The following is a 26,026-nucleotide window of genomic DNA, read 5'->3' on the forward strand; positions in this document are numbered from 1 at the left end:
GTGGTGTGGTGGTGGTGGTGGTGGTGATGGTGTGGTGGTGGTGATGGCACAGAGAAATCCCCCTGGACACAATTCCTTCATTATAGTGACAAAATAGACAAAATCTCACCTGCCTATTATTTTTAAGTGGACAAAACCCCAGTCAATAAAACACTAATTGGAAAAAATTCCTCTTAGTGCCTTTTTCAGTAGAGGTTAAATGTGGTTTTGTTCAACAACGAATGGAAGATGTTTTTATTCTTGTTTTTATTTATTAGGCATTGAATTATATCCCTGTCTCCCTTAGTTCCCCCTCAGTCCCTTTCTTCGTCTCCCTCAGTCCCTTTCTTAGTCTCCCTCAGTCCCTTTCTTAGTCTCCCCTCAGTCCTTTCTTAATCCCACTCAGTCCCTTTCTTAGTCTCTCTTAGCCCCCTCAATCCCTTTATATTAACACCACAATAACCCACTATGACCCTTACCAAACTGTTCTCCCTTCAAGGCAACTTCGTACAGTATAGAATGTCAGTCAGAAGCCCAAATTGCCAAACATGAGCTCTGTCTTCAGTACAAAAAGTTGCTTCTAAACTCCTAATCATCCAACCTCCATCCAGCCATATCTAGACCTCGGCCAAAGACCTTCCCTGCAGAAACTCCTGAAGGAATGTGGTCTGACGAGATATACTTGTGTTGGTTCTTCATCTATAGGAGTAGTGTAGGTAAATAGACTCAATGGTTAATTTATTTTGCACTAAGTATCTCACCTAGGTACTACTGGATAAATTTTTAGTAAGGTTTAGCGCCTCCTTATTTTCTTGTTAGTTTCACCTTCACCTAATTCCCGTTTTCTCTCATATCTTATTTCTTGGCATCTAAACTTTTTCTTGTTGTTTTTGCTTGATTACCTTGATGCCACACCTACAAGGTAACAGTTCTATTAATTTACTGTTGATTTTCTTCTTAATTTCATCATTTTAACTTCAACCTTTCATTCTTTTCATTATAAAATTACTTCTATTATAATACACAGATTTATTCTCATATCATTTTTAAAAATCTTAACCAATAGTTTCTTGTGGTTTATTTTTCACTTATTTCTTTAGTATTTGGTTCAAGACTTAAGGCTAAATTAGTTTTATATTTTTTTATTATTTAATAATTTTTATATTAATTTTTATTCTCATAAATTAAAAGAACACAAAAAATTACCCAAATATATATATATATATATTTTTAATATTTCACTTATCTTTCTGACTTTGGTTCTTGTTTCACGTGTTTTCGTCAGTTAGTCATGTTTCAGTTTTCCTCAATGTTATAAAAATCTCACTTCCTTATTGTTAACTTTCTGGTGAGTTTTAAATTGAGTTTTTTCTATATTAATGTTCTGCTTATACTAACATCTCTCAGGCTTGTTCCGCTGTCCAAATATTGTATTGAATTTGGTTTTCTCTGCTACATACCTACCTTTACACCAACCATGTAAGGAACAAAACTGCCTTCTTCAGTTTATTGATGTCATGTGTTGTTAAAATCTTCCTTCCACTCCTAATGTCATGTGATGTTAAAATTCTCCTTCCATTCCTAAGAAGTATTATATTTTACTCGCCTTTTCTGTTTTATTTATTTTTCTGTTTCTATTTTAAGTTAATTTTCTTTCCTAATACGTAAATATTTCTTTTAGTTTTGCTTTTCGTTTTTCTTTCTTTTTGTAGCACTTTTTTTTTCTATAGTAAATTTTTTAACAGATCTGAACTTTTTTCTCGACGTTTCCTTTCAGCGTTTTTCCCTAACCCAGCAGGTGAGCTAATGATCTTGAGTAAGTACTGCGTTTTCCCCTTCCTCCTCAGTGTGTAAGATCATACCCCTCTTTTATCCTGTAGATGAGTGTCTGAACCCTGTAATTTCTTCCTTGGGTCGTAGTTAAGTTCCTCAAAACCCTAATCTTCCCTTCTCTAACTCGTGGGTGTGTCTGTCACCAGTGGCCGCCTCCTCCCCAACTGACTATTGTTTCTCTCCCATCCCCGTCCTCCCACCAGCTGCCGCACTCCCCTCCGAGACCGCAGGGCTGATTCTTCGTGGGCGACTGAAAGGTCAGCGCTACAAAAATGAGACCTTTATAGTTCTTTGGGTTTATTGCTCGTTTTTATTATTAAGTAAATTCTTTTTTCCTTGAGGCCAACCTGCCCGAAGGTGCTCGCTCGCTTGCTACGACGTGCGCCAGAGGTATTGGTCGCTGGCAGGAGGTTGCATGATAGTTTGGGTACATTTTCAACCTCTTCCTCTCAGTAGTTAACTAATCGTTGTATCTAAGTTATTCTGGGTCTGCATTCAATTGTTATTTATAGCTGAAGGTCTTACCTATAAATATTCACCTTGATTTACTAATATCTTCTTGTTGTTTCGTGTCTGTTAGTGTACAAGTCAGCATGACGTGGATGCTTCAAAGTAGAGGTGGAAGGTTACTAAGTAATGCACCCAGATGTTGTCAAGTGGGAGGTTGTACTGGAGACCTTAAAGTAACAATATATAAACATTGAAACCCCTATTTAACGGACTATATGGGGAGGGAAATCCGTTGTATCGAGGATCCATTTGATATGAAAACTTCTTCTAATGAACTATATAGAGATGAAAGTTCTTTATATCGAGGGTCCATTAGATATGAAAACTCTCATCTAACGGATTATATGAAGAGAGAAGTCCGTTATATGGAGGTTTTACTGTACCTAATCCTTCCATTAATCTCGGGACAAAGGGTGACTGCAATGCATCATGTACAGTATTATAAAATAGAAAATGTAGAAAAATACTGTAGTACATCCTGGTATAACATTATGTAGTTTGGTTCCAGTATTTGTACGACCCAGGAGGTGGTGGGAGGCTCCAGGGAGTCCATCAGGGTAAGTGCAGAAGGGTTATGAAGGAAGGTATGCATCAGGGATAATGTTTCTGGAGCTGTTCTTGACTGTGTAATAACGGATGATGATAACAGCATGATGTGGACTGTGTTACTATTAGATGTGTGTAGGAACCATGACATCCACTGTTGTATATAATAATGGTTGCCCCTCGTGTAACGAGGATGGCCAGCCCAAGGGCCACCTAGGCGTGAATTTGTTTAAGGTGTAGAAGCTGTCGCCAACACAACCACACCCCGAGTTAACGAGTTGCATGACCGGACAACTCGTCAACTGCACTGGCTAACCATTACCCCGGAACAAGATCCGCAAATCGATTAACATCCAGGTTTCCAATTACTGCTGGGTAGACCGAGGCAAATGAGGTAAAGAAACTTGCCCATAGTTTCACCCTGTCCGGAGATCGAACCTGGGTCCGTTCGCTTGTGAGGTGAGTATGCAGATCATTACACCACAGGTCGCTATACTGTTGTATATATATAATGATAACAAACTTCTAAGAATATGAAAGACGCCACCTGATGGCCTTTAATGAATGTGTACCGAGAAAGAATATGTCCCTTATCTAGGAATCACATTAGTAAAATCCATCAATATGTTTTTAGTTGTTTATTCCAACCTAACTATATTCTGGGTCGTCAAGGAGATCACTCCCCAAAGAACGCCGGCATTCAGAACACCGGTTTAGAGAACACCTTTAAGTTCAGATGAATTGTCAACAAGAACATGTTTGTGGTTTATTTACCCCCGGCAAGACCAACTCCGCGAGACCTTGAGCTTTGACTGAACGGTAGATATTTATAGGGTCGTCTTTTTCCCCTTCTTCGGCCTACTGAAGTATATATCCTTGTCCTTGAACATTTTTTCTGTACTAAAGGCTAATTCCCTCCGTCTCCTCAGTTACTAACTCTTCAAATTATCGTAGCACTTAAACTAGAACACATATCTCACTCGGAATATATGAACACGAATCAAACTCCCAACCTCCTATCATATAAAATTCTTGAAGCGATAATTCTTCCACCTCTTACAATACTCTGATATTTCTCGCTAAAACTTCGCTAAAATCTCGTTAAAACTCGTATAGAGAATCAAACTAGCTAAAAAAGTAACTCAAAATGGAAACAGTACAAGAAAAAATAAATGAGAATTATATATTGAAGACAGTTAACTCCTCGAAAGGTAATTGTCGCGTTGTGCTGAAGGTTCATGTTAGGCTGTGTTGTGGCAGGCGTCAGGACCAGTTCACTGCTCTGGTGTTTACGCTGATTAAATAATGACCCCCAATGACTTCAGCTTGTCTTATCGGTATTATTTTTCTCTGTTGACTTATTAGGCGTGTGCGTGTACCTTTCTCTGCACCAGCTGAGTAAATAGGTGTCTTGTTACGTACGTTTTGTATCTGTCTCCCTGAGGTGTAATTTATGTACTAGTGATAAGTTTCTTTTTTTTGTTGTCACTGTCGATGAAGTGCATATTCATATTGTTAGTATTATTTGTCACACACACACACACCTCACCACACACACCTCACCTCACGCACCTCACCTCACGCATACACACACACACACACACACACACACACACACACACACACACACACGCAAATCCTAAGTCTATCTATTTCTTATATCTGATGTTTGTCACCTGTACTGTATCAGCTGGGACTATTAATGGTTTATTTAGAAATATAAATGTCCATCATTGACCTTCGCTGATATTTGCCACCGTAAACACACCTTAGCCATTTCTAGTAACTCGGATACTATGTTAATTATGAGTCAGTTTTATACCTGGCCTTTTTTCTTCTCAATTATCGCCTGAACTTGAGTATTTGGCTTAATAATATTATCTTCCACCGAGGGAGTATGGTCGAGAATCTTGACACAGAGAATGGTAAGTCAGCCATCAGTAATGTTCCCCCATGGTGATACCGTTCTAATTGTGTTCTTTTCTGGAAAACAAAATTCCTTTACTATCTCCGGCTGCTATGATGTAACGCTTAATTGTCCTCATTATTGAGGTTTTAATCTAAACTACCCCAGTAATAACATTTTACACCACTCTGGGTCCAAATTACGTAGGTACAGTCAAGCAGGTGGAGAAAATACCAGAATGTCTGCAGGGTTTATGTGTAGCGCGTGTACCGTTGCTAAGGATAAGATTAACGAGGTAGACATCCACATCCCCATCCATATATACGTGTCCTCTGGAGCCCAAGGTTAATTTAAATGTCAGTGGCGTGTAAGTTAGGCCAAGGGTTATACCTTTACTGTAGTCAAAAACGATCTCATCGGTGGTAGTGGCTGCAGACGGTTACATTATACAGGTATTTGACCATTGCCAGACCCTCTCACTTCCGTAATGTGTTGAATTCTTGTGGTTTATTCTGAGTTCTGGTTAGGTGTGGCTAGATATGGGTCGTGGGCGGTGAGTCATGGTCAGGTATGGGACGTGGGTGGTGATTCATGGGTAGGTGTGGGTCGTGGGTGGGGAGTCATGGGTAGGTATGGGTCGTGGGTGATGAGAATAGCTAGTTATGGGTCATGGGTAGGTGTGGGGCGTGGGTGGTGAGTCATGGGTAGGTGTGGGTTGTGAGTCATGGCTAGGTGTGAGTCATGGGTAAATAAGTTGCTGTGAGTCAGGCAAGGTGTGAGTCGTGGGTAGTTGTGAGTCAGGGTAGGGGAGTGAGGGTTTGTTTCAACATATCGGGAGTTCAGAGAAGATCATCAACAATTCGGGGAAAACCAGTTACTACTTCAATGAACAACTTGAGTCACGGGAAGGTACCAAGAAACGTGTGATGAGGCAAACATAGGAAGGTGCTGTTGAGGGCTTTGGTGTGGGGAGTGGAGGAAGAGGAGCCGCTCGCAGTAGCCTCCTAACCTCGCCTCCACAGTCCACCTCCGGCTAAGTGTCACATTTAACTCGCCTCACAAAACGACCTTCAGTGAAAAAAAAATCTCTCGATCGAGCAAGAACAAAGAGACGCTCGTGTGTGTGTGTGTGTGTGTGTGTGTGTGTACTGTATAGACCTTCTGATATCTACACGTGTCGTATTTTAACATTCACACAAAGCCTTATGTCACGTTTATTTTACCATACAGTACTTATAAAACTGTTCCACTTCTGTTAGTAGGTGTTTTCGAGGCGCTAATCATATTAACTTAAATTCACTTCAGTTCTCTTGCTAATTGTTCCCAGACCTAGATTAAGTTTGTCCAAGGTCATACAATCAATATTACATTATTACCGAGAATGTAAAAATACACTAATTAATCTAAAACACGTAATTTCAATTTTAAATTAGTTTTATACCAAGATTTTTAACTAGACACGTTGGTTAGTAGGTAAAGGCAATGTAGATTATATCTTTTCCGAAGCAATTATATTTATAGACCAGATCCTTAAAAGATGGCTGCCAGATTCAAGTTAAACTTCGGAATACATCTTTTGTTTGTAACTTTTCCGTGAAACAGTTTTAATGGAAACAGCATGATGTTCTTTTTTTGGATGTTTGCTAGATACTTAAACAAAAGCCCGGGCTGGATTCAACTACATTAAGTGTAGAAGGAAACCGCTCCCTGGAGGCACCAAGGCTGTCGTGGTCAATACCGATGTGTCATGCATGAGGCCTCGATACTATTGTAATATGGACTAAATATCAACCTCGAAAAACCATCGTCCTTGCCGACCCGAAGCTCAGGTATATTCCCCAGGCTGATCTGGTCTGGTCCCAAAAAAAGTTGTCAGTTATGCAAAGCGAAGTAGCTAGACCCCACCGCCACCTTCACCCCGCCCTGCCCAGCGGCCATCCAGTTGCCTTTAGGCTTCACTCCAATAACTTTCCCATTCCACTTCTAAAATTTGCCTCTTTAAACTTCGACAACTATTACAGTCATTAACAAATTAGAGTTGATATATATCTGTACTAATTTCTATTTGTTTAATTACCCAAGCATTAGAATATATTAGTGTTTAATACAGTAGTTTGCAGGCAAATAATCGTGCCATTGCTTCCACTGCTTGCCATAATTATTTGAGTTATTCGGTATATCTCCTGCATGAATAACTACTAAATACTGATCAAACAAAATGTGAAACACATAAGGCAAGTCATTTGGGTGAGTTAAATACAGTAGTATCAAGCGTCCCTCCCTAGCCTGAGGTATGCCGAGCTCAGTAACCCTAGCGAGAGGAGACAACATGCCACACCACCTCCGTCAAACTTGTTCAGGGCTCAGGCTACAGATGGAACCCGCTCCTTGCCGCCATCACCTGTACCCCCGTCATGATGCACTTTACCAGTAATCTTTTATATCAGTGATGCCTAATTAAGAGAATCCGTGAATCTTCCGCCCCATCATTCTGGTCCCTGAGGCGGAGTTGTGTAAGTGTAAATAATAAGTTGTTTTGTATCATGGTTTTTGTGGGGATATTTTCATCGATCTCACAATACTTATTTGAAAGAGTGAGAGTATTATCAGTTTGAAGAGTAACAGGAGGGGGTTGTAAATTGAGGTAAATACTGGTGTACTGAGTCTTTATACTTGGGACCGTTTTGTTTACTTACATACGAGGGTTGCTTGACACATTTTGATGGAAGTATCAATGAGAAATATTACTTGTAAATAAGGATTGTTTCAGATGTAAATGATTGCCAAAGTGAAATCAACATATCTGTACAAAGTCAGGAACACATTCGCAGATAGGTGACCTACGGGTACCATGGGGTGCCAACCAGTGACTAAGGACAAGAGGGTAGAACTGTATCCACTCGCCCACCACACCCCTTTTATAATGTCACTGACTGATTAATATTTGTTGATTGTCAAGGCACCTCAAACAAAACCTTATTGTTGGCATTTAATATTTCTGTAACAGGTTCATCAGCATCAAGGTCATAATGTGCTAATACTAAATAGCTTGTGTATCACCTGAGGATTCTGCAACCCAGCTTATTTCACCTCTAGATTAACCACCCTGCACTATTCTGGGGATAGGTTAAGTTAATGTTAGGGTGGTTAGTGTTAGGATAGATTAGGTTATTTGGTGAAATAAGCTGGGGTGGAGATTTTTCACACTGCACTGCCGTAGGCAACGGTGGCAAAGTTCTCTCTCTCTCTCTCTCTCCTTTCATGTCGATCAATTTCGTTTCTCAGTAGAAGTGGATTAACAGAGGAAGAGAATAATTACGAAACACAAGGCGGACTGGGTAAGCTGTATACTTCTTGTAGGTGTGGGTTAGCGGGAGATCTCAAGGTCGCTCGCTCCCTGGAACAGCTTGCCTGCCCACTCTGCCCTCCATCACCTCACACCACGAAAGTGTTGAACTGCATTTTTCGGGTACTTGGAAATCGTGTGTGTGTGTTAATATATGTATGCGTGTGCGTGTGTATGTATGTGCGCTAATAGTTGTGTGCAATAATCTATGTAAGCGTGTGCATTTGTGTGCATTAATATTTATAAGTGTGTGTGTGTGTACATTTCCATATGTACACATGCATCGTGATCAAATCATGATAAATACATAAGGTGTTATATATAAAGTGAAGCATTATAATCCACATTTTTAATCATAGCAAGAATTAATTTATCCGTGAGTCAACTTGCAGGCATCTTAGCGACTACTGAACTGTTAAATAGTGTTGTCAGGAGCTTGATAGTGTTGTGTTCGTGGTAGACTGTCACTAACCTCTGTCTGTCTTTGTTTTGAGTAAGATTTATTCAGATTATTTGATATTAATTTGTTTTAATGTATTTGTTGGAAAGATATTTCCTTACATGTTAAAATTCATCTATACAGACTTTTCCTCTCTGACTGTACAGAAGAAAGACTGTTACTTGACTGTTCGACCGCTCGTTGCCTTAAGAGAACTGGTTTAACTGGCTCTTGCATGCCTGTCAAGTCTCGCAGCTCGATTGTAAACGTGTAGCAACTTAAGGGAGAATTATTTCAGGAGAGAGTCGCTCCTTAGTGTTGTGAAGTGTAATATTTATAACCATAAGACAAGTCACATTTAAGAGCTTTACATTACGTTAAGAAATCTTGAGAGGGATATCGTGTTCAGGGAATATTTTTTCCTACGTGTAACCTAAGATCTCATGACGTTATACAGGATTTTAGAAAAGTCCTGTGCACCTGTAATGATAAACACTGAAGGAACAGCTATAGTATTAATTATGGCAGGTGCACAGGGACTTTTCGATCACTGTACATTACTTCAGTAGCCTCGCCATTGTTCTTCAGAAAATCATAAGTGTACTTCCATCGTCCATTGGAGTGCGTTGAACAAAGTTTATATCATAATATTTTAATCGTTGTTGAATTAGTGTAATTAGTAATTTTATTGGGTCTTATCCCTTCATTCCGGAGACGCCACTTTTGATCTTCGGTTAACGTCAGATAACATACAGTAATTCAGCAGAGAGTTGACCCGGAACACAAGTGGTTGAAGCGACATTATGAAGTCAACAACAGCCAATGTTATGCATCGTTAAGTTATATTATACACTGGCAGGCAATAACCTTTATATTCGTCAAAGTTCATGTTCCCAAATTCCAATTATTCCAACGATAAGGTCAATAGTATTTTATTTCCTAAGCACAAGAGACTCCGGAGCCGGTGACCTTAATTATGGGTTGTGACGTGGACAGGAAATTACTCGTGCAATCTTTTAGAACTTTGTCGTGATGTTAACTGTAAGAAAAAATATTAGTAGTTTGTCGAGTCACTCACCTACCCAGCAGTACACCTTCGTCACCCCAGTCCCTCACCTACGTCACCCCAGTCCCTCACCTTCGTCACCCCAGTCCCTCACTCGTCACCCCAGTCCCTCACCTACGTCACCCCAGTCCCTCACCTTCGTCACCCCAGTCCCTCACCTACGTCACCCCAGTCCCTCATCTACGTCACCACAAGTCCCTCACCTAGCAGCACACCCCGAGTCCCTCAAGTGTATAAAATATATCAAATCCATCTACCGTCGACTTCCATGCACAGCTCGTGTGTAACCCTTGCAGTTGATTCTGTAACTTATATTGCGAGCGAGTGTATGCATATTGTGCGTGTATGTACAGTATATTGCGAGCATCAGCGAAATGATGACGTTATATATTTTTTTCCAAGTGTTTCACATCTATTACTACAACACATAGTTTCTTGGTAGACTTAATGGTGTCGTGTGTCTAGTATCCGGGACAGGAGGATGACTCAAACACGCGATACATCTAGGAATAGAAACGGATGATAAACCTTCAGCTCCCCAACTACATGTGAACTCGCTTTAGATGTAACATAAAAATTTATATTGGTTTGTGTGTTGTTCTCACTTGGAAGTTGTGATGATATTGCGTGAGAGACACAAATTGCTAATAAGTGAAATAAATTGCCAATAAGTAGAATAAATTACCAATACGTAGAATAATTTGACAATAAGTAGAATAAATTGCCAATAAGTGTAACAATTATGAGGGATAACTAAGTCGCCCGGACTGTTTATTGTAGAGTTAAAGGAGTCAGTCACGTTACCCAAATCCTTCCAGTCGCTCAAAGTTATTCCACTCCTCGTTCTTTAATACACAATCAGGTTTTTACTCAATCATAACGTTAAGGTGTTGTTGGGTTCGTTTTTATTCTCGTGAGTTAACGTTACTTTGTTGTTTCCTACTTCAAGATTTTTTTTTTATGCTCAAGGGTTAAGCAAGACGTAACCTTGAGTGTATTTCCTCCACCGAGTTCCTAGTACTGATGAACATACCATGACCATTCCTTAGTTAATGTTTATTTATGATATCAGTGATTGTCTTTTGTTTTAATCGATGTTTTTCTCGGTTTCATTTTTACAGTAACCCTTTCAATAGCGGATTTGTCAATAAGGTAATGGATACAGTAAAGTTATAAACCCTCTCAATAGCGGATATTCACAATAACGGAAGGTTTAATGTACAACGGTACATCTTTTTTATCTGATTTATTTCCCAATGAGAACTTTTATCAGGTGAACCCCTTTTTCCCTTCCCTTCCTTCTCCGCTTCCCCTCACCCCTCCAGTTACATTTCATCTTCCCACCACTTTCACTCCTCCCCTTAGTTGGAGAAGGGGCAGTAAGGCCACAAATCAAATGCTGTAAAAAGGAAAAATTCAGGGCTTCAGCCGACCGTGCGCCCTGACCCACAATTACTACATAAAGACGTAGTTAAGTGAGATACAGAGGCCGTCTAATCTACTAGTCCGGTGGAAGACATTGTGATGCCTCGTTAGATACCAGTCAACTACTAAAATCCGTTCGTCTCTCCTCCTTGAACCACGAACCCCGAGATTCAGACTCGTGAACCTGAAGCAGTAGATTAATACATTATTCTGTCTATAAATGCTTCGGATTCATGAGTCTGAATCTCATTTATTATTTCTATATGTATTCACGCCCCGGGATTCACTCATTCGGAAATCCGCAATATCCGGGTCTCTTTCCCCCCCATTAGTCCAACTTATCGAGAGTGTACTAGTTATATGATCAGTCTAACTACACAACTTTTCCTTGGAGTGGAATGTCTAATCATTATACTTATCGTTAAAAACAGGAAAACTGATGCCCGACATGACTCAATGGTAATTTGTTAACAAAAACCCGTCCACCACCCGGGGCTGGTTCCTCGTATTTGGTCGTATTATCGTTTAGGAAAGTCTACCATACGGTGGGTGAGGCGTTGGCCCCGGGGGAGCAGGGTAGGACACGTGAGGGGTGGTGGGGAGGGACATAGAAGAAGGTGGGGTAATGTAGGTTAAGTTAGGAAAATTTGTGGTGGAGGGAGAGACAGACAGAGAGGGTGCAGACAGGGACAGGGAGAGAGGAGGTAGAGTGAGAGAGGGAGGTAGAGTGAGAGAGGGAGGTAGAGTGAGAGGGAGGTAGAGTGGGGAGGGAGGAAAGGAGAAGAGGAGGAGAGAGGGAGGTAGAGTGAGAGGAGGAGGTAGAGTGAGAGAGGAGGTAGAGGGAGAGAGGGAGGTAGGGGTGAGAGAGGGAGGTAGAATGAGAGAGAGGAGGTGGGAGTGAGAGAGAGGGAGGTGAGAATGAGAGGGAGGTAGAGGGGAGAGAGAGGAGGTAGAGTGAGAGAGGGAGGTAGAGTGAGGGAGGTGGGAGTGAGGGAGGTAGAGTGGGGAGAGGAGGTAAGGAGGTGAGAGAGAGGAGGGAGGTAGGAGGTGAGAGAGGAGAGTGAGAGGAGGAGGTAGAGTGAGAGAGGGAGGTAGAGTGAGAGAGGGAGGTAGAGGTGAGAGGCTACAGGGATTAAGGGTTAAGTGAGTGTCCCACAACATTACCTGCTGGCACCGTGTTTTTGTGGTTGCCACCTGTGCGAACCCTACCCGGGATATTCCCCTTGAAGTCCCCCCTTCCTCCCTCTTCCCTCAGGCTGTTGCTGTACTTGGTTCACCGTTCCTCTCAACCAAGGTGCCCCCCCGCCCTCACACACACACCACACGGTCCCTACAGCACGTTAATTCTCTTCGGTGACTTTACGATAAAATCTCAACTTAACTTCACTAATGGGGTTTTCAGATTTGAGTTTGTGAGATTTGTTTACTATTTTGTGTTTGGTTCATTTTATGATGGTATTTTGTTTATTTGTACTGTGTGTGTGTGTGTGTGTGTGGTGGTTCTTGGTCTATATAAACATTGTTATACACAGGAACATTTCTCAGAGATCATCGACTAGAGTAAATAGTATACAGAGGAGAGACCAAGATGCTACGTGATAACAGAGAGAAAAAGATTAAAGAACTGAGCTGTTAGTAGACAAGGTGCTGAAGTGAACCATATAATAACCTTGAAAATAGGAAGGTCTTACGCCAGATACTAACAAGAACTCCACATGTAGGCGACGGGTTTGGTATTAAAGGTTAGGAGGCAGTAAAAAAGTAAGGCTTAATTTTTATGTGAGCATCTTTTCAGTTTTCACAATGTTAGATACCCCAGTTGTCCTTGTGTGGTAGTTCCAGCTTGGGGTTATCATCGCTGCTCATTCTACAGTTTGGGTCAGTTTAGGTCTTTACCTCACAAAGACTTGAATTCCCATGGGTGGAATTGTCTCACTTAGCATCTCCAGGCCATATATGTCGGTGTTTCTCGTGTAATTTTGACTTATTTGTGTCCCTGTTTATAGCTATGCTGCTGTTTCTTGTGGTAATGACAGCAACAGAGTCTATCAGAGACATTTTAGTATATCAACAGGATGTATTTAGATTTAATATGATATAAATGTGTATTTGTTTTATTCGTCCGCTAGATACTTCACCACGGTCGGGCTAAAACCATTACGACGTAGTACAAAATTTACAGTTAGCTCCCTCACCTGAAGGAAGTAAAAGGAACACCGTTTGTTTTCTATTTTCGTCTTGACTAAACCTCGGGATGATCCAGAACCTTAAGACTTACAGGAATAATTCTCATGTAAGGGATAGAACGAGTTTCACCCGTGCTCCCGCTCTCACGTTTGGAAATTGGATATTTTAAAAGGGATTGACAAGGATATATGCGAAGTGGGATTATGTCCACATAGAGGATTATAGTCCACCATAAAGGGACATTCCCCGTTGCTCATTCACCCGTGGCGTCCTTCACACACACACATAATGTCCTTCACTATACTGTCCAGTTTTACACCACCTTTCTTGTGCAGTAATGGGTAGGACTCTTTAGCCCTCTATTGCCTTACTGCGTCATTCAAGACCTTATACCGAGACAGAGACTAAGAACTAGTTACTATACGAGATAAGGTAACATTATTTTCCCCGTGTTGTGTTAGTTATCGTACCGTGCAGGTTGAGGCTCACTATGGTCAACATGAGAGGTCCTGACTCCCTCTCTCCCTTCCGCGTCTCAAAGTTGCTGGTCAGGTTACTAAACTCGTCCCTTTATCTATGTTTTTTTGTCGTTCTCATTCAAGTGATAATTGTTCAGGTCACGTGGAGGAAGTGTTATTAGGGTGTTGTAACGTGGGGTTGTAACTCATCACCACAAGGTCGCCAGAGAGAAATTGAAGGTTTTGGTTCTCTGGGATGAGTTATAAGTCTTCTATTTTTTTTTGGTCTAATATATTTAAAGAGTTGTTTGAGTCTGCAGTCAGGAGGCAAGACTTTAAGTGCTGATAATAATATACGGAGTTTTTGTTTCTTCTTAAAAATTGTGTTGTAGAAGAAATTTTAACAGCATAATACGCCTAAACAAGGGTTGACCATTAATACACTGGCTGCATCAAACTACAGAAAAAACCTCGTACACCACAGCCATCCATCAAACAGGTCAGGAAAGGCCGCGTGTCTTTGTCTTGGCGAAACACAGCTTAAGGTTGACAGCTGAAACTCATTAAACATTAAAAAAAAATAATAATAATACCATTAATAACAGTTTTACAAGTTTTTGCGGCTGTAATGAAGGAACAACAGTAAATACAGGAACAGTGAGACTTCCTGGCTGGTGAGAATATGTTTTACCGTAGCTTGTGTTTGTCACAGGGAAGCAATTGATGAAGCATTTTAAATTGATTAGTAAGTATGATTACTTCCTTGTCTGGGGGGAGGTACGTATGTCTGCGCGAGAGTGTATGTATGTGTGTGCGTGAGGGTAGAAACGCCTGTGTGTATGGGTGAGTGTAAGACTGTACACCTTCAGAGGGCCGCTTTGCCTCATTAACAGCACAAATTTACCTCTCCCTCGCTTCACCTGTTCGGGGAGTGGGGAGGGTGACTAGTTAAATCCGACCTGGATACTCAAGTTGACTGATGACCCCAAGTCTCGTGTGTGTGTTCTTGTTTCTCCTCTACACTTTATTATTTTCTGTTCTATTTTTGAGGCGAGTAATTAGCGCTGGGGTATATTGAGTTATTATTATTATTATTATTATTATTATTATTTTATTTGTTTTGCTAGACATCTGGGGTATTTTAAGTGTTGCTAATATGTGTGAAATATTCCTTTTATTTATGTGAAAGGAAATCTCAGAACTTGTGACAAGTACTTCTGTTACCTCGTCATACTGGACAGCCATAACCCAAGACATCAGTGTCAGTGTCACATTCTTCACGAGCCAGTGAAGGCCCTCTCCCTCCCTCCCTCCTCACCCCCCTCCCTCACTCTCTCCATTCTACCTCCTCTCCCCATCCCCCGTCCTCCTCCCTCCTACCTATCCCTCCCCTCCTCCCTCCCCCTTCTCTCTCCCTATTCATATCGTACTCTTGACTTTGTAAAACTGTCCGGTGACCAGAGTTATATCTGTACCATACCAACAGATGTTTTTGTCGTGTTCAAGTGTGTCATCCGATCCTCTTTTGTTTACCTCAAGCCGATTCTCTCTTGTTTACCTCAAGCCGATTTTCTTTGGTTTATCTCAAGCCGATTCTCTTTTGTTTATCTCAAGCCGACACCAGCGCCATCTTTCCGTGAGATTTGGCGGCGATATGTCTCTAAAAATACATCAATATCGGGTTCTATTTTACCTTTCAGTGTCATCTCGGCAACAGCGGCTTGGAGTATCTATATATACAGTAAACACTTGGTTAATATTCAATATAACTGGTTTAGGTTGAGCGAGACACAGTGAGAAGAATAGTTCAGCACCGGTTAGATCGTTCACCTGGGCGGGGTGTGAGGTGAGTTTGTGGCATGAGACAACACTGACGACCACGTGACATTATACATGTATACCTGGGAGCAAGAGTCAGGCAAGCAGGTGGTGAACTCCTCGGCGCGCGTTGTTTGTCGTTTATTCGGGTAGCGACAAGGTTGCCTGGCTGGCTGGAGGTCGCTTACAGCCTCTGACCTTTGTCCGTACAAGTGTCTGGCTGTGACCTTCACTCAACATTCAACCTGGTAAATGTCCGTCGGTTCAACTACACTATACACCTGTAAGACTGATTACCTGTATGTTCATCTGCATGTACACCTGAATGTTCTAATGCATGTAAACTAAATTGTATTCCGGGGTATGCATATACAATAAAACCTCCATATAACGGACTTATATTTCAATACAATCCGTTAAATTGGGTTTCATATCTAATGAACCCTCGATATAACGGACTTTCATCTCTATAGGTCGTTAGATAGGGGTTTCATATCTAACGGACCTCTCCATATAACGGATTTTCCTCTCCATATAGTCCGCTAAATATAGATTTCATTGTCTTCAATCAGTATATTTTTGGGTATGTGTTCCTTGACCCATAACTTAAATCTTGAAGATATAGAAAGGTACTGTGCATCCCTCACGCACGCTACACCCCCGGCCTGCTCTCGCCAAGGGTTTACTGCACCCCCGGCCCTCAAGTACTCCTCATTGATGGAGTTTTTAGTCAGTTTTAGTTACTCGTCATTACTCAACACGAAGTAAGGGTCCAAGACTGCTGCCTCGCTTTGGTTTCATTTCGTCAGGATAAGTTTTTAAGTCTGGCCATTGTTTGTCCAATTGACTCCTAGGATATGAAGCATCGATTCTTGTGTTCACTCTCATTGTCTTTAGATGTGTAAGAGCTCCAGTGGCCGTGGCCTTTACTGTTAGGCACCGTTCACTAATTCTTTGTTTTAACACCCAAAAGACGTTTTCAATAATCCTGAAAGACGGCCTTTTAAATTGCTATTGTATATTTTTATTTTTATTATTTTTTTTTGTCATTTAGTCGTGCACGGCAGATGACTTTTAACGTCTCGTGTTGTGTCATAATTGTTGAAATTAACATTCTTTATCAGGGACCAATACGTGTGTACATGTTTGTTTATGTATATCCTGAAGGTCTTGTGATGATTATATGAAGTAAGTTTAACAGGAATAAGGTTAGGATTGGTTGGGTTAAGTTAGTTTAATTTAGGTTAGGTGACATTGAGTTAGTTTACAATAATTTAGTTTAGATTAAGTTAATTTAATTTAGGTTAGGTTACGTTGAGTTAGTTTACGTTAAATTAGTTTTGGTCAAGTTAGTTTAGGTTAAGTTAGGTAAGGTTCAATTAGTTTAGGTTTAATTAAGTTCGTTTAGATTAAAATAGATTGGGTGAAGTTATCCTTATTTTGAGCCGTTCCTGGGTCTAGGAATTGTGAATAATAAACATCATTTAATAGATTGTTCAGTGTGTAGGCACAGTTGTTAGCCTTCGTAGAGAACAACTCCTGTGTCTGGTAAATAGAAACTGATCGATTAAAATGTCACAAAACTCCCACGTAAGACAAGAACTTCTATAATAACTGTGCGACAATATAGTTCCTGAAGGAGGCTGTTGTCGGAGTAGCTTAGGAAAAATCGACTTAAAGAGGCTAATGAGATGGCCTTCCCCTCTCTCATCCCTCCCTCCCCCTCTCTCTCCTTCTCTCCTCCACACCTTCCCTCTCTCACACTCCTCCCTCCCCTCTCTCTTCTCCCATCCCCCTCTCTCCTCTCCCCATCCCCTTTTCCCCTCTTTCACACTCTCCCCTCTCCTCCTCCTCTTCTTCCCGTCTTCTCCCTCCCCTTCTCCTTCTACCCCCCCTCTCTCTCTCTCTCTCTCTCTCCCTGTCCTTCTCCCTCTTCTCATCCTCCTCTCTCTCTCCCCTCCTCCTGATGTAAAAGACAAAATTGAAGATATAAAATTCAAATTCATGTTGTGGCCTTAATCACTGATGACACGAAGTCACTTATCCTTTACGATTCCCACATAGACGTCATCCTCATATACACTCGCTGGAACATAAGTCATTTGTTTACAAGTTACTGATTATACCAGACAGTTGAAACAGTCCATAATAGATTACAGTATTGATTAATTTACTTGGGTACGTAGATTATATTTTTGGGGAAGTAACCGTATTTGTGTGTGTGTTGACTTGTCGAAACAGTTGTAAACTCTCGAAGCTGGCGACTGAGTTTACAGATAATTTTAATCACTTTACCGCCGAATTAAGTTTACATGTATATAATTAATTTTGGATGGATGAATAAGTTTATGTGAAACAGGTCACGTTAGGGAAGAAAATTTTTCAAAATATCTTGTTTCTAGTTCACCAATGTTGCTTTCCTGGTCCGACGCTAGTAGTGAGTTGTATTTCCTGGTGCTGTACGTCTCCTTGGTGATTGTTGCGTGCGAGCGTGAAATTTGACTCGCTGGAATTTATATGATGTTGAATTATTCCTCACAATCTAGTACTAGATATATATATAAGAATCCGTTTCTTACTACGAAATGAAGGAAAAGAAATGGTAGAGTTATGAGGAATTAGTTCAATGTAAAATGTGAATATGTACCTTTTATCGGAGGGGCTTTGCTTACGGAATTTTGTGCTTCGAAGGTAAGAGTTATATGCAAAAATCCTGAAATTATGTAAATACTGGAATATTTGTCTGTTAGGATGTCATGTTGCAGTCTGGTGTATATTTATGGTAAAACTGTGTGTATTTTACTCCAGAACCTGAGAAACTGTTTTAGTTATGGTAAATAGTTAATAACGAGAGTTTAATTGTACAGTACAGCCACTCAAAAAACTCTCTCTACTTGGGATGATCTATGAATTTCAGAATGAACACTCAGGCTCCTGTTGTCTCGGTAGGGTTTGAAATCTTTCGTCCGTTATGTTATATTTTTCAAGACAGCTTTGTATAGATATTTTTTGAGTGACATTAGTACATTCACTAATACGTGATGTCATTTACCGGACTTGCTTGGACTATTTCGGGAGATCCGGTTTACGCATCCGAGGCCGCGACCTTTTTTCCTCCTGTCATTTAACAATACCTAATTTTCGGTTCAGCCCTGAAGGAATTTTTTAAGATGTGTTGATGTGTTGTGTGTGTGGACCACTTTAACACTCGTCGAGTCGTTATCTCTAGCTTGAGCCGAATAAAATCTCTGACGGCTGGTGAAATGCTGACGTCATCACCTTGTTACAGAAAGTTTCCCGACAAAGTTCTTTACATAAAGGTATATGAATTGGTGTTTTATAGTTGTTACATAATATACTGTATGTTTTTAGTTCTTGATGAAATATGTTTTTGTCTTCTCTTTGTCTACGTCACAGGTTAGGTTTTTGTTACATGAACTGACTTGGTAATGATACATAAACTTCTTAATTGTTAAAGCACAGAATTATATTGCTTATAAAAAGTCAATGTTACAGGCAATTATATGACAATTTTATAAAACTACAAGTATTATTACGTAAATTATTCTAAAGAAAACTATTACCAGATTTTTTAGTTTTGTTATGTAGTCAAATGTTTTCTCACAACTTACCAAACAATTGAGTCAACTTGTTTACTTCTAGTTGAATGGTCATCTTATACAGTGCAGTAATGACTTAGTGCTTTTATTTTTAGCTTTAATATAACGCAAGATAAAGTACTGTATATAAATGGTAATATGAAGACTAAATTATTACACTATCATAAACCAGAAATATCTTTAACACTGCAATTCACATTTAACAGTATATTTTGTTTTTATATATAAACTAAGACTGACGGCGTTAACAGTGTATCTCAGGAATTAAATATTTTTCTTGAGCTTAAGGATCCGTTGGCCACAAAAAAAAAAAAAACTATGCGTCTACCTTGGAGGTGAAGCAGAGTTCCTGGGTCAAACCTGCCAACAGACAATACCTGATCGTAATTGTAGGTTCAGAAAATCCTCGAGCCCTAAGAGGTAAACAGGGATCAAATACGGATTATGAGCGCTAAGTTACCAAGAACGACTGAAATGGACCCCGTGGAGTTGTGGCCGATTATTTTGTTACAACATTTACGAAATTACGGAAGCGAAACACGAGAAGTCAGATGAGTCAAGGTTTTATACTGAGTTATGTTCCGCTCTGTTATTTCCTACCGAGAAAAGGTATATATGATAAAGTAGCCAGACTATAAGACCATTACGCTATTTTAGTTGTACATTATATAATGATTTTGGCACAAGAATAAACCCAACAGATGAAGCTGAGCCAACACTGACCACACCAGGCGACTCGTCTATGCATCGTGTTGAAAAATGTTCGGTTTTTCTGAAGGAAATTATAACCACATTCCATAACTTCCTTCACGGAGATGTATTTCACTAAGTCACATTTTGGTATATCAGAGTCAAGCATAATGTTTCAGAATTCGAAGCTTCACCGGGAACAAACCAAAGTCTTTTCGCTTCTTCTGCTGCTTCACGAACACCTAGACTCAGACTACGGGAATACAAAGCATTTATGGACAGAATAATTCATCACTGTCTACTGCTTCGGGTTCACGAATCTGAATCTCCAGGTTCGTGTACAAACACCGTGAATGAATCCGCTATGAGAAGAGGTTCAAATTGCTTCATATTGCGGGTCGTGGCAACAACTGTGGTAACCTTGCTTAATAGTAGGAACTAAATTAATACAGGAAGAGATCTAAGCCATCAACTTTTTTAACATTGAAACTTCCAGCGTCAAGTCAAGTGAACAATGATAACGACGCTTTTTTTTATTTGTTTCACTATAAATTATAACAACTCGGGGCAAATAAATTCCCTAAAGGAATTATAATTAACATAACTGTATCTTTGTGATTTTTTCCGAATATTTGAGGAAAATACATAAAAAATTTCCTTCGGTGTTTTGTAGTCAAGGATATATTACATTTAGTGTCAGTATTCAGTGCATTAATACGGGTTATATTGATCAAGTTTGTCTTAACTCACTGTCTAAAATCTCACAAGTTTATAAAAACTCTTACTAGGCTGTCTAAAAGCTCACTAGGCTGTCTAAACTCTCTCTCGGCTATCTTAAGTCTCAGTAGGCTGTCTAATAACTCTCACTAGGTTGTCTAAACACTCACTAGGCTGTCTAACTTTCTCTAGGCTGTCTAAAAGCTCACTGAGCTGTCTAAACTCTCACAACTTCGGGTACAGTCGCCACCAACACCACTGTGGGTCTGCCTGTCCCTGCCGCCGTCTGCGTCATTATTGCCTCAGATTTCTCGTTAGAATCGTCTTCTCTCTCAGGCACAACATTGCTTCTTCCTTATTTGAGTATACTCACTCCCCTCCCCTGCCTCCCTCACTCTCTCCCCCTTCTCACTCCCTCCCCCCCTTCTCACTCCCTCGCCTTTTACCCCTCCTCCCTAGCCTTCTACTCTCCTTCCTTTGCTACTCGTCACCTCTTCCTTTCATCCCTTCACATCCCCACGCCCTCCCTCCCTCTCTCTCTCCTAAACCTCCCTTGCCCCATCAGAAGACGTCCTTGCCCTCCCCACCACCTCTTCGTCAGGTTACCTATCCTCTCTCTCTCTCTCTCTCTCTCTCTCTCTCTCTCTCTCTCCCACACACTGCCGGGAAATTTCACGTTTGTCTTACATTATATTTCCACCAGTTTTGCCCTCGTGGTGTTGTCACATCTTGGCGCTGTTGTTATCATGGCCGTCTTGATGCTGACGTGACGACCGGGGACCTGATCAACGTCTCTCTCTCTCTCTCTCTCTCTCTCTCTCTCTCTCTCTCTCTCTCTCTCTCTGTGCGTCCTCACCTCGCCAACACTGTCTTCTTGCTACCATCACAGCCTCCCACGTCTGTACCTCAACTGGCACTGATCACCCCTCACGCCTCCACACACACACACACACACACACACACACACACACGACTGCCCGTCCACGCCATCTTCCAACACAACCTTTACCCTTCTTACTCCTTCAGCAGGTCACCCACACCTGCCCACACTCCCAATACTTGTGGACACCTGCCCTTATTAACCCGGATCTGTCTATATTAATCCACACCTGTCAACGCCCATCAGCATCTGTGTATACCTGTCCACATTAACCCACGCATGGCCATATTAGTTCATACCTGCTGACTTTAACCCTACACTGCGACTTAACCCCCACACCTGCTGACTTTACCCCCACACCTGCTGACTTTAACCCCACACCTGCTGACTAACCCCCACACCTGCTGACTTTGCCCCCACACCTGCTGACTTTAACCCCCCACACCTGCTGACTTTACCCCACACCTGCTGACTTTAACCCCCACACCTGCTGACATTAACCCCCGCACCTGCTGACTTTTACCCCACCTGCTGACTTTCCCCCACACCTGCGACTTACCCCCCACCTACCTCCCTTCGTCAGTTACTGCTTGGTGGTGTGGTGTATTAACCGATGCTTAAGATAATTCGGAAGTTTCTATTGGTTGAAAGAGGTTAGGTTAGAAGGTTGCTATTGGTCGAGGTTCATGCCCGCACCCCAGTACCGCATGCCACCCACCAGTCCACCCACCGCCCACCTCATACCACCCACCGCCCATCAGTCCACCCACCAACCCACCTCATACCATCGTGCCCACCTTACACCTACCACCCACCATCTACCACCCACCATCTACCACCCACGCCCAACGGCTCACAATAACCTCGCGAGGGGTGAGTGTAGGAATGGCAGGCCTTCAACCGTGACGAGATGAGTTGGTGACGTCACACAGGTAAGCTCGATGACGTCAGCCAAATTGTACTGTACGCTCAACTCTGCAGTTCCTGTTCCGCCCTGCTACCTTCTACAGTACCTGCTACTTAACGCGACTTGGTTTTCCCCATCACTTAACCCTTTCACTACGGGGATGCAGGTATACAGTTCAGTATGAATATAGACAGTATACAGTATACATAAGCCGTGGGAATATACAGTTTCAAATACATACAGTATAAGAGTACAGTTACAGTCATTTAATCCCGTTTGTACTCCAAGGGTTGGTTTCGTATTCAGGGTATAATAATAATAATATGTTAAGTTTATCCAATAATAATACTTCAGGGTTTGATTCTCTAAACCTTGAGACAATTATTAGGCTTCGTAAGTAAACAAAAAATATGTTTCTCACTTGTATCAACGTCACAAACTTGAACAGTTAGAGACAAAGTGACTGAGAGAAATGATAGATTCTTTTGGTGATAATGTATTTGATTCTAAATATTAACAATGATAATAATAATAATATCAATAGTAATAATGATAATAGCAATAATACTGTAATAATAATAATAATAATAATAATAATATCAATAGTAATAGTAAGAATGATAATAGCAATAATACTGTAATAATAATAATAATAATATCAAGAGGAATAGTAATAATGTATAATAATAATAATAATAATTGCAATAATTGCAATAATAATAATTGCAATAATACTGTAATAATAATATCAATAGTAATAGTAAGAATGATAATAGCAATAATACTGTAATAATTATTATAATAATAATATTAGTAGTAATAATAAGAATGATAATAGCAATAATACTGTAATAATAATAATAATAATAATGACAATGATAATGTTAAAAATAATTATATAATAATAACACTAATAATAAAAATAGTAATTATAATAATTACCGGTATAATATATAATAATGATGATGATGATGATGATATTAGAAGAAAAAGAGGAGAATATAATAAATTACTCCACAACATAATCACTGTACACACACACACACACACACACACACACAAACACACACACACTACACACACACACACACACACACTACACGTTAGTTCAGGGTTAAGACCTTTAACCCTTCAGTTCACTGCTTCTCCCTATCATTATTGTTCTTGATCTCGTATTGAGTTAGTTAGTGTATCCTGTATCAGTGGGGAGGATACATGGACCGTTGTGTATCCTGTATCCTCATGTATCAGTGGGGAGGATGTATGGACCGTTGTGTACCCTGTATCCTCATGCATCAGTGGGGAGGATACATGGACCGTTGTTGCCACTGTATCCTCATGTATCAGTGGGGAGGATACATGGACCGTTGTGTACCCTGTATCCTCATGTATCAGTGGGGAGGATACATGGACCGTTGTGTACCCTGTATCCTCATGTATCAGTGGGGAGGATACATGGACCGTTGTGTACCCTGTATCATGCATCAGTGGGGAGGATACATGGACCGTTGTGTCCCTGTATCCTCATGTATCAGTGGGGAAGATATGGATCGTTGTGTACCCTGTATCCTCATGTATCAGTGGGGAGGATACATGGACCGTTGTGTACCCTGTATCCTCATGTATCAGTGGGGAGGATACATGGACCGTTGTGTACCCTGTATCCTCATGTATCAGTGGGGAGGATACATGGACCGTTGTGTACCCTGTATCATGCATCAGTGGGGAGGATACATGGACCGTTGTGTACCCTGTATCCTCATGTATCAGTGGGGAGGATACATGGACCGTTGTGTACCCTGTATCCTCATGTATCAGTGGGGAAGATACATGGACCGTTGTGTACCCTGTATCCTCATGTATCAGTGGGGAGGATACATGGACCATGGGTGATAATGGCACTTGGTGATACGTGACGTAGCATAACTCGGTGTTAGGAGTGAAAGGTGTTGTTGACACTGTACATGAACACAGGTCCCGCGTCTTTGTTTACACTGGAGAAAGTTATCATTAATGCTCTCTATATCACACACGTTTCATTCTCTCTCAAGGGTAGGTGATGGTGTAGGGGAGGTGATGGTGTAGGGTAGGTGATGGTGTAGGGTAGGTGATGGTGTAGGGTAGGTGATGGTGTAGGGTAGGTGATGGTGTAGGGTAGGTGATGGTGTAGGGTAGGTGATGGTGTAGGGTAGGTGATGGTGTAGGGTAGGTGATGGTGTAGGGTAGGTGATGGTGTAGGGTAGGTGATGGTGTAGGGTAGGTGATGGTGTAGGGTAGGTGATGGTGTAGGGTAGGTGATGGTGTAGGGGAGGTGATCCCTCGTTTGATGTCAGCACCACAGGAAAGTTTTATTTCTTGAGGTGAGTCACGTTTATGTACATTTATCTTTATTCTTTTCTCTGGTTTTAATTTATTATTGAGTCTTTGTTTTGGTGTTTTATATCAATGATGTTTTGAATGTTGTCTATGTAAATAGAAACTATTATTTTTGTTGTTGTTGTTGCTTGCATTACGTCCGTAGGTGTGTGTGTGTGGGGGGGGGCGGGGCAGGCAAGGTGTTCGCCCTCTCCCCTGGTACAAGTCGGCACGTATTCACCCCGCCCAACTCCACCCCTCCACCCCCACTCACCTCGTCCTCTCCTCCCCCGCCCACCTCGTCCCACCCTCCCCCACCCACTTCGTCACTCCTTCCCCCGCCCACCTCGTCACTCCTTCCCCCTCCACCTCGTCCCCTCTTCCTCCACCCACCTCGTCCCCTCTTCCTCCACCCACCTCGTCCCCTCTTCCCCCGTCCACTTCCTCACTCCTTCCCCATCCACCCCCGCCTCACTCATCCCCCTCTTCAGCTACCCACCATCTATCCCACTAGTGACCCAGATGCCCTCCCTTCAGCATTTCAGGAGACCTCTTGAACAGTTGAGACTCTTCACCAAAAAAACTCAATAAAGCTGTGATCTTTACCTCCTAAGTCCCTGAGACACCGGCCAGGAGACTCGACAGAATAAAACATCTTTGGTTAAGGATAAAACTCACCGCTGCCACCAGTAAGAAGACCTCAGCTGCCCTTGTCTCTTGTAATGTTACTAATGCAAAGAAACTCTGGTGGTTCCCCAAGGAGCAAATAACGGGTGCAGTAAAGGAAAAAATATATATCGAGAAAATGTCGAAGTTGTCCCGTCTTTAGGTGCTAGTGGGTGTGTGTGTGTGTGTGTGTGTGTGTGTGTGACGAATGTCGAGAAACACTTACGGTGCCTTTATAGAAAATGCCCAAATTGTACTGTATAGAGTCTAGACTGTGGAATAAAAGATGTATATAAGATAGATGTTATTCTATATACGAACATAAGCATCAGTTATGGTTCACAATGATGGAGATCTCACGTGATATTTACGAGGGAGGAACTAGAGCGGTGCCAGGGCCGCCGTAAAGAGCAGAGTGCAGTGTGGTGGCGGTGTGGGCGTGTGTGTGTGTGTGTGTGTTGACCAGCCTCAAGGCAGAGTTGTTGTTGTTGTTGCCGCCTTGGGTGACCACTGGCTCTACCACCTTGCCCAACCACCGGTTTTTGTCAGGTTGATGGTTTAGATGTCTCGTTTGTTTCTGTGTTCTAGTTAAAAACTCATCATATCTGAAAGTTTTTCAACCACTTGACATTTTTCTTGTTTACTGCTGCAGGACCTCTGGGGGATTATTATACAGGT

At 41.4% G+C, this 26,026-nt stretch overlaps 1 protein-coding gene across 6 annotated transcripts in view; it reads left to right on the forward strand.

Moving 5' to 3' along the window:
- The window catches only part of LOC121864201 (proton channel OtopLc-like), an 83,237-nt gene that overhangs the window by 40,519 nt on the left and 16,692 nt on the right, over window positions 1-26,026 (forward strand). For 2 of the 6 annotated variants that reach the window (XM_042363218.1, XM_042363220.1), the window contains exon 2: window positions 2,016-2,069. The exons of the other annotated variants lie outside the window; for them this stretch is intronic. In XM_042363218.1, the coding sequence (XP_042219152.1) occupies window positions 2,016-2,069 (54 nt within the window). The remainder of the gene's footprint in view (window positions 1-2,015; window positions 2,070-26,026) is intronic. 6 annotated transcript variants of the gene reach the window in all.

This window comes from Homarus americanus, unplaced genomic scaffold (assembly GCF_018991925.1).
Source record: "Homarus americanus isolate GMGI-L3 unplaced genomic scaffold, GMGI_Hamer_2.0 scaffold26351, whole genome shotgun sequence".
NCBI lineage: Eukaryota > Metazoa > Arthropoda > Malacostraca > Decapoda > Nephropidae > Homarus > Homarus americanus.